The 12,472-nt window shown below is 36.5% G+C and overlaps 3 protein-coding genes across 3 annotated transcripts; all 3 read left to right on the top strand.

Annotated features, from left to right (window-relative positions):
• The first annotated feature begins 6,946 nt into the window (after positions 1–6,946).
• LOC139425677 (uncharacterized) lies at positions 6,947–8,099 on the top strand. The gene is made up of 2 exons (XM_071181106.1): positions 6,947–7,063; positions 7,362–8,099. The coding sequence occupies exons 1-2, from the start codon at positions 6,947–6,949 to the stop codon at positions 8,097–8,099; spliced, it is 855 nt and encodes a 284-aa protein (XP_071037207.1).
• Positions 8,100–8,165: 66 nt separating this feature from the next.
• Positions 8,166–8,720, top strand: LOC122269830 (uncharacterized). Its single transcript, XM_043044722.1, has one exon. The coding sequence runs from the start codon at positions 8,166–8,168 to the stop codon at positions 8,718–8,720; it is 555 nt and encodes a 184-aa protein (XP_042900656.1).
• Positions 8,721–8,734: 14 nt separating this feature from the next.
• Positions 8,735–10,925, top strand: LOC139425676 (uncharacterized). Its single transcript, XM_071181105.1, has 2 exons — positions 8,735–8,918; positions 9,403–10,925. The coding sequence occupies exons 1-2, from the start codon at positions 8,735–8,737 to the stop codon at positions 10,923–10,925; spliced, it is 1,707 nt and encodes a 568-aa protein (XP_071037206.1).
• Positions 10,926–12,472: the final 1,547 nt, after the last annotated feature.

Here is a 12,472-nt window from a genome sequence, read left to right as displayed (position 1 = left end):
AGAGACTTTTCCCTTCTTCAGTGACATGCATGAGAAATTGCATGTCTTCGGATCATCCTCAGAGATGTTTCCCAAACCGTCGCCAATAGCCCATTGGGCAGCTCTAGTGCGGCGTAAATAAAGTGCCTACCTACCTACCTTACACAATCCTTTATGCAATAATCGCTCTAAAGATAGATTAATGCAGGCATTCAACAATCATTTGATCAGAAGTGACTGTTTATACTGTATGTGACTGACACTTCTCTGAACACTATCGAAAAGAAAATAGAGCCTGATTTAGTGAGTTTTCCACGCTTGATCGCAACGCTTGAATGCGCTACCTGAGGGAAAAGACTGGTTCCTCCCCTTTCCTCCTCCTCTTCTTCTTAGTTGTATGGAAATATAGTACAATATTTTCTCCTTACGTAACATGTCCCGCAGTGGACTGATCGTAAAGACACGGTTCCCAGCAGATCACCGAAGTCAAGCATGCGGGTGGGTGACCACAGTCTGTGTAGGGACCGAGGGTTTGAGTTCCATATAGTTTCGCCTCATTTCAAAGTTTTTAATATATTTGGAAATCAAGATCGAAGCTAACGCACCTATGACTATCCATACGCTGATGGAATGCGCAGTAGATAAAGAGTCCTGCTCTCTGTCATCTGCAGCCCATTTCGATCTCCATCAATAGTTATTTTTTAAAAGTACTGTGCTATAAAAATTGAAGAAAGAAAAATTCAGGTTAAATTCTTTAATATACGAGTGAAACATGCCTGTGTACTTTTTTCATCATTTTTTATTATTTTATAACCGTCATTGAACAGCCAACCCAATTACAACAGTTCAACTCCGTAATTTTGAACTCGATCCAGAAGATAAGCTCCTGGATTGTAATTGTCTTGTATTGGAAGAAATTTGCCTCCGTGGAGGACTTTTTGATGGAAGTAACCCGCATTTGCGTTACATCTAGAGTAAAATCACGAAAACCTCTCACAGTTATTCTGACGGCAAGGGGACTATAACACATGATCTGCCTACTACTGAGGATAGCTTATGTCAGAACTGTGGTCGGTGCGAGCCGGGTGCGAATTCATCTTAATGGAAAGCGAACGCTTTATCCCCTGAGCCACCAAGGTTCCCTTCATCCCTTCAGTGACATTGTTTTCTTTTCTATTTATTTGTACGTTAGTTACAGCAGGGACTCTGCAGATGATGAACTTTACAATATAAGAGACCGGCTCTAGAAAATTAACAGTTAAAAAAATAAAGAGCATTATTTGGTAAGTAGCATTTGTCTAGGATCGAGCATTTTTATAACACTAGAAGAATTCTTTTAATAATTTTAATGAACAACGATTTCCTTAAAAAATTATATTTTTACCATTGAAGTTTTTAAAAAGTATTTTTAAATATTGTTACGAATTTGTAAATATGTGTATTAATTAGTAAATATTCTTTCTTATTAGATTAATTATCTCGGATGGACTTTAAATAAACAGTTTACTTGAAAAAATTGCCAGATAATCCCATAATTCTAAGGTAATTTAGATAGAAAATAACGCCGAATACATTTCTTATGGAAGGCTCGGTTGGGTGACTTTTTCGTCGACTTGAAGATAATATTAGCGACTTGGCAATATTTCGTACCATTTTGACGACAAAATGATAATTCTGGAAAATTCGAGTTTTTAAGTGATAGGACTAATATTCTCGGAGTTTTACGAGAACTGTTTAGAATCATGTCGAAAGTTTCGGGGCTCCGTTTCCGAGCCCATATAAATAGGAGTGTGCCTCACAATGGAGTAGTGGAGAAAATTAAACTGTTTGAGATTGCAATAGTGGCTCTGTTTTGCGACTCTTGTGAATCGTCTGAGGTTTCAAAGCACTGGCGTCGGAACCATAGGGGTCCGAGGGGTCCGGACCCCCCCCCCCCAATAANAGGGGTGCACCCCCCCCCCCCAATAATTGGGAAGCCAGGGTCCATTATTTTGAGAAAATATTTCAGTTTTGTTTCCATAACTTAAAATTTTTTTTCTCTCTTTCTTATTTTTACATAGTGCAACTTATTATATAATATAATTAAAAGAAAATTAGTAAAAAGTAAAATACACGCATAAAAATACACTGTATAAAAAAATATAACAGGTGTTTAGAGAACTACCAAGAAATGTCACTGCCACCCTTTCCTTCAATAAGCAATAAAACACTCTTCCCACCATTCCTTTTCTTCTCACTGATAAAGATGATTCTCCCTCAACATTACACACGTAGTCATTTGATACCCCAAAAAATAGCCGCCTTATGGGAAAGGATATGGGAAAATGGCCTTAGCATTTTAAAATTATCTTTATCTTATTTATGGCCCTGGGCTCTTTTGTCCTCNGACTGATTCAAGTCACTCCCTGAACTCTTAAAATAGCTCGGGGTGAATGTGGTGATATTTATTAACATCTTGTTTTAACTGTAACTGTGCTTGATTTTCAATTGTTTTACTATTTATGTTTATAAGTATGTAGTCCTCAGCGGCTAGCCTAATTTTGCTAATTAAAGCTTTATTAAGTTATTATGTCTGCCTAAATTGATTATCACAACACGATCCTTAAAGGGGAGCTGAAACAAATGAGTTTAAAATGTTTAAAATTACAACGTATTTTATACTTCATACTTTTCTCACCTCATTTTTTTTTTTCAGATGTGTGCTTCTAAGAAGTAAAAATCAATAATTTCGATAGAATAATGTGCAGATTGGACCCCCGGTGGCTGAGCGGTAGCGCCTCGCGCTGTCGTGCCACAGGTCCCTGGTTCGATCCTCGGGCCGGGCAAGGTTGACTCAGCCTTTCGTCGCTTCAGTGGGTTGATAAATGAGTACCAAGCATGCTTGGGAGCTAAACACTGGGGGTTCCGCGTTCGGTTGACCACCTGACCGGAATATCTGCTCCTGCACCCCAGAGCCCAAGGTCAAGAAAACTGAGTTGGGCACAGTAGGCCTTGGCCCTCTATGGGCTGTCGCGCCTCTGAGTTTAGTTTAATGTGCAGATTCACTTAAAGTAAATGTAAATCATTAATGTTGTGGTGCGCAAGAGCATTAACATAACAAGCATTTAAATTTAGTTTTATAAAAAATAAAAACAACACATTGCTAAAACAACTCAATAATAATTACTATCTTGACGTTCCAGACATTGGGATGTAAAAGTATTGATGGATTTATATATTTTATATTAACTTGTAAATAACTGTGTATATTAAATGTTGTGATGTCTCCAATTTACTTCATTTTTACTTATCCAAAATCGCACATAGTAGGAAGATAGAAAACCTTCCCTTACAACTGGTGACCTCAGGACGTGATAACTTTAACATTGCGAAGATTTTATTTGGATAAAAAAAAGGTTTGTGCATCACTATTATTTTCTGATTATCTTTATAATTAACATGGAGGAAAGCACAAAGGATAATTTAAATTCATCAACTCAAAATAATGTGAATTTAGAAGTAAACAAAGTGGCAGTTAAACCTCCAATTTTTTGGTGACATAAGTCTAAGTTATGATTCTTACAACTTGAAGCATAGTTTGCTAATGGCAATATTACTCGTGATTTAACTAAGGATAACATTGTCGTTGCCTTATTGAACGAAAATATCTAAGATTTCGTTGCGGATATTTTGTTAAACCGGCCAATGAATGGAAAATACGAAGCGTTAAAAAATGAATTATTAAATAGATTGACAGATACTGAAGAAGATAGGTTAAAAAAGGTATTGACTGAACTTAATCTTGGCGAAAAGCGTCTATCTGACTTGTTGCGACAAATGAAAGTTTTGGCTGAAAATTCCATTTCTGAGGAGTTTTAAAACACTTTGGCTACAGAGGCTACGACAACAGGTTCAAGCTATATTATCTATTAGCTCTGATTCTTTGGATAAAATGGCAGAGATGGCAGACAAGATTATTGGTATATTTAGCTCAACAGAGTTATGTACAGTTGATAAAGTATCCAGCAAAACTTTTGAGCATCATAACATTTGTTCCAGACGCAAGTGCGTGAACGCAGATGCAGTGATTATTTCTTATATTATTTCTTATATTATTTCCTACATTGTTCTTTTGTTGGCGACATATTTTTTGTGTACACTTGTGATAGTAAAAAGAGTTTGTTCTATGAGATACTTGTTTTAGTGTTGATTATAATTAGAAAACATTTACATTTATAAACAACACATTTTGGTGCCGAAACAACTCGGTTTAAAATTAAGTACGAATCCAGCGGCGTACGCAGAATTTTTTCAAGGGGGGTGTTCATAATTNATTAAGTACGAATCAGATGAATAATTTACGCAGTCACTCTTTTAAAAACTAACGAAACTTCAAACATCAGTATTATTCAATGGAGAAACAAAACGAAAAAGAACTTGGCGATACTCTGGCACTTTTGAAAAGAAAAAGAAGAAGAGTTCGAGGTAATGTTACTCGATTTATTACGCAATTAAATTCTTATCTTTCTGCAACCTCTGACACTTTAAATGAAAATGTCGAATATATTAGTCATCAGCTTTCCGATTGCTTGTTAGATTGATTGATTGATTTGTTCATTTACGTCGCACTAGAGCTGCACAATGGGCTATTGGCGACGGTCTGGGAAACATCCCTGAGGATGATCCGAAGACATGTCATCACAATTTTGATCCTCTGCAGAGGGGATGGCACCCCCGCTTCGGTAGCCCGACGACCTGCACGCGAAGTCGAGCACTTTACGGTAGAACAGTTTAACGAGGACCAATACCGCACACCCTCGGTCCCTACGCAGACTGATCCAAGTGGTCACCCACCCGCACACTGATCGCTGATTGCTTGTTAGAAATGAAGAAATTGGATAATGACATTCATAGTTTATTAACAGATGGTGATTATGACAATGATATTATTCAATGTGAAGAATACGTGGAACTTGCCGAGCTCGCTATCTTTAAAGCAAAAAAATTTGGTAGTAGAATTAATTTTGAATATAATACGTTGCAACCGCCAGAAGTAACCGTTTCTCAAATACCTGTTACACAAGTACCCGTTATGCAATTACCCGTTTCTCAATCTCACACATTGAAACTTCCTACTATTAAACTCGATACTTTTCGAGGTGATATTGAACAATGGCAGTGTTTCTGGGAACAATTTAAATCTTCTATTGACGATAATAATAGTTTATCATTAATTGATAAACATGTGTTTTTTGTGAGGATATTTAGAAGATGAACCAAGACGTTTAGTTGACGGAATCAGTGTTAGTGCCAGCACATATGAAACTACAAAAGCTCTTCTTCAAAATCGATTTGGAGACCAAAACAGAATAANAGTTTTATCAGAGTACCTATCCAGTGTTGAATATCTACTCTTTCATCGCAATAGAAAAATAAATTGGAGGATGGGAAGGGGGTGCTGCGTTAACAGTAAGTTAAATCTCATAATTTACAACAGTTGAAAATCAAAATTCAAGTCTGGGTTATACATAACAATAAAATCGCAATTTGATACATAGTAATAGAAACAATTGAAGATAAGAGAAAATTATTTACACTATATACAAGTACTAACTCCACTGTACTCCGTTTCCCCTTTTATATAATTATTCACCGCATCTCCAGAATTCTCGAATTGTCTCAAAGACGACAGAGCGTGTAGGATTCCAGAATCATCGCGTAAAGACCTTGCGAATGACAACAAGTCTCGAAAACTATCGCGAATGGCAAGACAGAAAGGAACCAGTCCGTAACAGTATCACGTGAATTTGGTTTCAAAAGTACAACAATATTGTAGTAAATGTTTTCTCAGTATTCTGAGAAATACCGTGAGGAAAAAAAAAGTAGGAATAAGGCAAATAAAAATACATAGTCTTAAAAAATAGCCCACATAATTTCTACTAAAATTTTCATTTTTTCCATTTTGTCTGAGCTCAAGGGGGGTGTTTAGACCCCTAAACCCCTCCCTTGCGTACGCCACTGTACGAATCAGATGAATAATTTACGCAGTCACTCTTTTAAAAACTAACGAAACTTCAAACATCAGTATTATTCAATGATGGAGAAACAAAACGAAAAAGAACTTGGCGATAGTCTGGCACTTTTGAAAAGAAAAAGAAGAAGAGTTCGAGGTAATGTTACTCGATTTATTACGTCTGCAACCTCTGACACTTTAAATGAAAATGTCGAATATATTAGTCATCGGCTTTCCGATTGCTTGTTAGAAATGAAGAAATTGGATAATGACATTCATAGTTTATTAACAGATGGTGATTATGACAATGATATTATTCTATGTGAAGAATACGTGGAACTTGCCGAGCTCGGAATCTTTAAAGAAAAAAAATTTGGTAGTAGAATTAATTTTGAATATAATACGTTGCAATCGCCAGAAGTAACCGTTTCTCAAATACCTGTTACACAAGTACCCGTTATGCTATTACCCGTTTCTTAATCTCACACAGTGAAACTTCCTACTATTAAACTCGATACTTTTGGAGGTGATATTGAACAATGGCAGTGTTTCTGGGAACAATTTAAATCTTCTATTGACGATAATAATAGTTTATCATTAATTGATAAACATGTGTTTTTGCGAGGATATTTAGAAGATGAACCAAGACGTTTAGTTGACGGAATCAGTGTTAGTGCCAGCACATATGAAACTACAAAAGCTCTTCTTCAAAATCGATATGGAGACAAAAACAGAATAATTCAAGCACATTTAGACTTTCTGGAAAATATTTCGCCAATACGTAATTCCACTCCTATTGTCTTGAAGGAAGTATTTATAGAATGCAACAGAAGACTAAACGCTTTAACGGCTTTAGGGGAGGATATCAACGCTTACTGGCGCATTTTGGCTCCAAAAATTTTACGTGCCTTTCCGGATGATATTTGTCGCCGATGGATTATTTAAGCAAAAAGAGAGAAAATATCAGAAGGTGATATGAATAAACTAGTGCAATATTTATCTGAAGAAGTAGAAGGTGCTCTCACAACACTAAAAATTCGAGGTGAGCAAAACTTTGATTACACATTTAAGACATCTACAGCAGCCTTGCATGTGAATTCTAAAAAGATTAACCAGACTCCATTTTGCCCCTTCTGTGAAATTAACGATCACTGGGCGCAAGATTGCACCATTATAACTGATATTGATACTCGGATCCAAAAATTAAAAAACTCTGGTAGATGCTTCCTGTGTACTAATCGTGGCCATAGTATAAAAAATTGCCTTCGCAAAGATAAAGCGTTCTGCATAAGATGTAAAAAGAAGCACAAGCAACAGTTCAAATCAACCTAGTCACTCTATTTCTACAAATAATATAGATACTCGTACACTTAATTTTACTCACTTACAGACTGCTCGAGTATATATAACTGGCCCAACTGGTATTACTAAGCTTACAAGATGCATTTTAGATTGTGGAAGCCAAACCAGTTTCATTCATTCACATCTTGTAGACAACCTAAAATTAGATGTCATTAGCTCTGATTCACTTGAAATTCATGCATTCGAATCATCATCAAATCAGGCTCAATCGAAACGCAAAGTAAGATTTAAACTATCAAGTATTTGGAATCAGTCAGAAATTTATCTACATGCATTTGAAAGTCCTAATAGATATGCAGTTCATCCATCAGTTCCATTAGAGATTGCTTCTACGGCTCACAAGAAAAAATTTAGACTTGCTGACCCGAATGACACCATGCAAGAGATGCCTATAGAAGTTTTGATTGATGCAGATTTTTACTGGACGGTGATGAATTCTGAGGTTCCTTTCAGACTTTCGGAAACAATTGTGCTCATTCCATCAATCTTTGGCTGGATTTTGTCTGGATCCAGATCTCATACATCTGTCGCTTCTTTATCGTCAGTTAATAATATTAGCATCAAATTACCATATATTGCAGATGATCAAGTTAGGAAATTCTGGGACTTAGATACTTTAGGTATTAGAGCCATGCAAGACAGAGAAATGTCCTTTCGCAATTCTGAAATATTGGAAGACTTTCGCAGTTCTTATGAAGTCCTAGAAAATCGTCGTGTTGTTAGATTACCTTGGAAGAAAGACGTTATTCTTTCTTCAAATAACTAGCATGTCGCATCAAAACGCTTCAATACATTGTGCAAGAAGCTCCAAACAGATCCTAGCTTAAAGGAAATGTATGTTACACTCATGGAAGATTACATAGACAAAAGGCAAGTTGAAATAGCACCGGAAAATCATGATAAGGAAGAAAAAAGCTATTACATACCCCATCATGTAGTCATTAAAGAGAAAAACGCAGAAATTAAGGGACTAATAGTGTTCAACGCCTCTTCTCACACACCAGGCCATCCATCATTAAACGATGTTCTAGAACAAGGTCCCAACTTACTTCCAGAAATTTTAGCCACCTTATTACTACCTCTTCACAAACAAGCAATTATTAGTGATGAAAGTCAGGCTTTTTTACAATTAACCTTGTGGGAAAAAGACAGAAGTGCTACTAAGTTTTTGTGGTTCAAAACTAGAACAAATGGTGATGGACATTTGCAGCTAGAGAATGAAATTGTGGTCTACCAATTTACACGTTTACCCTTTGGATTAACCAGCAGCCCATACCTTCTTTCAGCTACACTTGACAAATTATCCTGCATGTACTCCAACATTTATCCCACAGCAGCTAAACATCTAAACTCTCACAACGAAATCATCCATGAAAATATTATCTAAAAGGTAATATTTTCATGGATGATTTCGTTGTGAGAGTTGATTCAGAAATCGAAGCGAAAACACTATTTCACGAAATGCGAGAACTCACGTGTCTTATAAGCCTTCCTTTAGCAAAATGGAGTACCAACTCACAAGTTTTGAAAAACGAATGGAAGAAAGAAGAAATAAAGTTTGAAACTAAGACTCAAGTCCAGAGGCGTATCTAGAGAAAATGGTGCCTATGGCAATCCTCCCTATTGGCGCCCTTCTTAAAATATTTTTATTATTCTCTATTGTTTAACACATATCTATTATATCTATACACACCAGCATAGATATATATACATATGTATGTGTGTGTGTGTGTAATACAGTACTGAAGCGGGTTTAATTTGTTAGTTACCCAGGATTTGCTCGAAAATGGATATGCGCAAAATGATATTATACTGGATAAGTTCATAATTAATAAAGTTGATATTCAATTATAAAATTTTAATGATTTTAGAAAAATAAACATTTATTTAAGAGGGGGGAAAAAGAGAGAAAGAAACATGAATTGTCATTTTGCGCATATTTTTAGCCACGGAATTGCAAGAAATGCATTTGCACATGGTAGAAATTATATAAATTAACCAAGAAGTTTTTAATAAACTTATTTATAATAACATACAATTAAATCAATGATTNAAAATTCTCTTGCAAGATACATGGCTATGTGGTATTGACTGGGACGAACTTTTACCTCCATCTATCGCATCAAGGTGGTCAAAATGGATCATAGACTTACCACATTTAAGCAACATTCGAATCCCCAGATGGATTGGAATATCTTCTGCTGATGTTAACATTCACGTTTTCTGCGATGTTTCGGAACGAGCTTACGGAACAGTGTTATATGTACGATTCACAGAAGATACTAAATTTCATGTTCGAATGGTTTGCAGTCGTAATAGACTTTCTCCTCTGAAAAGAATAACACTTCCCCGCTTAGAGCTGTTAGCCGCATTATTGGATGCTCGATTACTCCATTATTTTTGTACAGTAACAAAACTGGATAAGAACACAGCGACACTTTGGAGTGACTCAACAGTTGCCTTAAATTGGATACAAGGTAATCCAAATCGTTGGAAAACCTTTGTCTCTAACCGAACGAGCGAAATTCTCAATTACACAAATCCAACACAATGCCGGCATTGCCCTGGCAATGAAAATCCTGCTGACCACTTGTCTCGTGGTGTTGCACCAACAGAGCTTAAATCATTGGATCTTTGGTGGCTGGGACCAACCTGGCTAACACAATCATCAAAGTTTTGGCCTTCAAAACAACTGAATGACGCTAATCCAGATATTTATGCTGAACTACGTAAACCAGCTTCTCAATCTTTATTGATAACTTCTTACCAACCTCTTATTGATATATCGCGCTTCAGTTCATATATGAAACTTCTTAGAGTTACAGCATGGATATTTTGCTTCTCGTATAACTGTCGATCCAAGCAACACATTTCTATTGACCTCGCATGTGATGAGCTTAACACAGCAAAAAACTATTGGATTCTTACAGTGCAAAAGCAATGCTTTTCGGCAGAGCTTAACGCTTTACAAAATAATTCCTCTTTGCCAAAATCTTCAAAAATTAGCCGTTTTAACCCATTTCTTCAAGAAAATCTCATACGATTAGGAGGTAGATTACAGTTTGCACCGCTCAAAAATGAGAAAAAGCACCCTTTGCTTCTTGATGGCTCTCATCTTTTTGTACATCTTTTCATATACTACATACATGTGAAGCTTCATCACTTAGGTGTTCAAATAGTACTTTCAGAGATTCGTTCCAACTTCTGGATAATACGAGGACGTGAAGCCATTAAACGAGTGCTCTATAAATGTCTACCTTGTAAACTCTCACAGACATCTAGAAGTCAACAAATCGAAGCTCCTTTACCAAGGGACAGAATTACATCTTGCCTACCATTTACTACTATTGGCATAGACTTCGCTGGCCCACTTTATGTTCGTAACTTGAAACCTTTAAATACAGCCTATATCGCACTTTTCACTTGCTCAACTACTCGTGCCGTGCACATTGAACTAATTTCTGAACTCACTACTGACAAATTTCTCATGGCCTTAAAAAGATTTGTAGGCAGAAGAGGAGTCCCTCATACAATATACACTGAGAACGCCACTACCTTCCATGCCGCTAATAAAGAGCTATCCATTTTATAGGACAACTTAACATCGTCAAAAGTTCAGCAATATTATGCCCAAACGGGAATTAAGTGGAAATTTATTGTTGCATGAGCGGCTTGGTGGGAAGGATGGTGGGAACGTTTGATCGGTCTAACAAAAAGATGCTTGCGAAAATCCCTTGGTCGAACCTTGTTAGATGAAGAAGGTCTTTCTACAGCATTAGTTGGTGTTGAAGCCACATTAAATAGTCGACCGTTAGTTTATGAACAAGGAAATGATGATCCTGAAGAAACATTAACACCATCCTATTTTCTTACCGGTAATAGACTTACAACCATACCTTCACAGCCTGCAACATCTAGAAGAAATCTGACAAAATTGTACAAGCAACAACAGGATTTATTAGACACATTTTGGAAGAGATGGTCTAAGGACTATTTATTGCAATTACGATCTTTCCACCAAGTACGTAACATTCAAAAATCATCTCGTGTTCGTGTTGGAGATATAGTATTACTTCACGAAGAAGTAAGACCACGACATACGTGGAAGAGAGCATTGGTAACCGGACTAATTAAAGGACGCGATGGAAAAGTCCGCACGTGTACTTTACATTCTGAAGGCAAGGAAATCTCCCGACCTGTTCAACTGATCATTCCTCTTGAGATTGATCAGGGTGGGGAGGATGTTCCAGACGCAAGTGCGTGAATGCAGATGCAGTGATTATTTCTTAAATTATTTCCTACATTATTCTTTTGTTGGCAACATATTTTTTGTGTACACTTGTGATGGTAAAAAGAGTTTGTTCTATGAGATACTTGTTTTAGTGTTGATTATAATTAGAAAACATTTACATTTATAACCAACACAACATTAGTAACGAAAACATTAATTTATTGGAGATTAGTATTGCAGAATTAACTATTCTATAATTAATTTGATACATTCATCACAAGGAGTAGATATCAAGATAAATCTGTAACAGCTCGAGACCGTAGCCGTTCGAGATCCCAATCTTCTCGTTATAAGTTATGTTGGTACCATTTTAAATTTGGAAACAAGGCACATCGCTGTGTTAAACCTTGCCAATTTCAAAAACCAACAAATACTTCGGAAAACTAACGGGCCAGTCGATTGAAGAGGCCAACGACTACGGCCATCCAAATTGCCGCCTCTTTCTTTTTGACAAGTCAAGCAAAAGGCACTATCTTATTGACACTGGGGCTGACGTGTCTGTAATTCCACCGCCAAAACCCAATAAACTGTTCCCATCTGATTTTAAACTTTATGCTGCAAATTCAAGTTCAATCAAAACTTACGGCAAGCAACTTATCAGTTTAGATTTAGGCTTGAGAAGACGTTTCAAATGGAATTTCATCATAGCAGACGTCTCAAAGCCAATAATTGGCGCAGATTTTCTTAAGGCACATGGACTTTTGGTAGACATTAAACAAAAACGTTTGCTTGATCCTTTAACATCATTGACAGTCTCAACTAAAATAATCAAAGGACCATCTTCATTTTTAACACCCCTCGATAGTAATAATCTAGATCCAGATATTCATTCTCTACTGCAAGAATTC

This window comes from Parasteatoda tepidariorum, chromosome 5, assembly GCF_043381705.1.
Source record: "Parasteatoda tepidariorum isolate YZ-2023 chromosome 5, CAS_Ptep_4.0, whole genome shotgun sequence".
In the NCBI taxonomy this organism is placed as follows: domain Eukaryota; kingdom Metazoa; phylum Arthropoda; class Arachnida; order Araneae; family Theridiidae; genus Parasteatoda; species Parasteatoda tepidariorum.
Note: the sequence above shows the minus strand (reverse complement) of the source record. Positions and strands in the feature narration are given on the sequence as shown.

Excerpts from the sequence above, each read along its gene's own strand:
- LOC139425677 (XM_071181106.1), top strand. The coding sequence starts at position 6,947 with ATGAATAAACTAGTGCAATATTTATCTGAAGAAGTAGAAGGTGCTCTC. Across the intron at positions 7,064-7,361 it reads CATCTACAGCAGCCTTGCAT|ACTGCTCGAGTATATATAAC; the intron begins GTGAATTCTAAA and ends ACTCACTTACAG.
- LOC139425676 (XM_071181105.1), top strand. The coding sequence starts at position 8,735 with ATGGATGATTTCGTTGTGAGAGTTGATTCAGAAATCGAAGCGAAAACA. Across the intron at positions 8,919-9,402 it reads TAAGACTCAAGTCCAGAGGC|ATACATGGCTATGTGGTATT; the intron begins GTATCTAGAGAA and ends TTCTCTTGCAAG.
- LOC122269830 (XM_043044722.1), top strand. The coding sequence starts at position 8,166 with ATGTATGTTACACTCATGGAAGATTACATAGACAAAAGGCAAGTTGAA.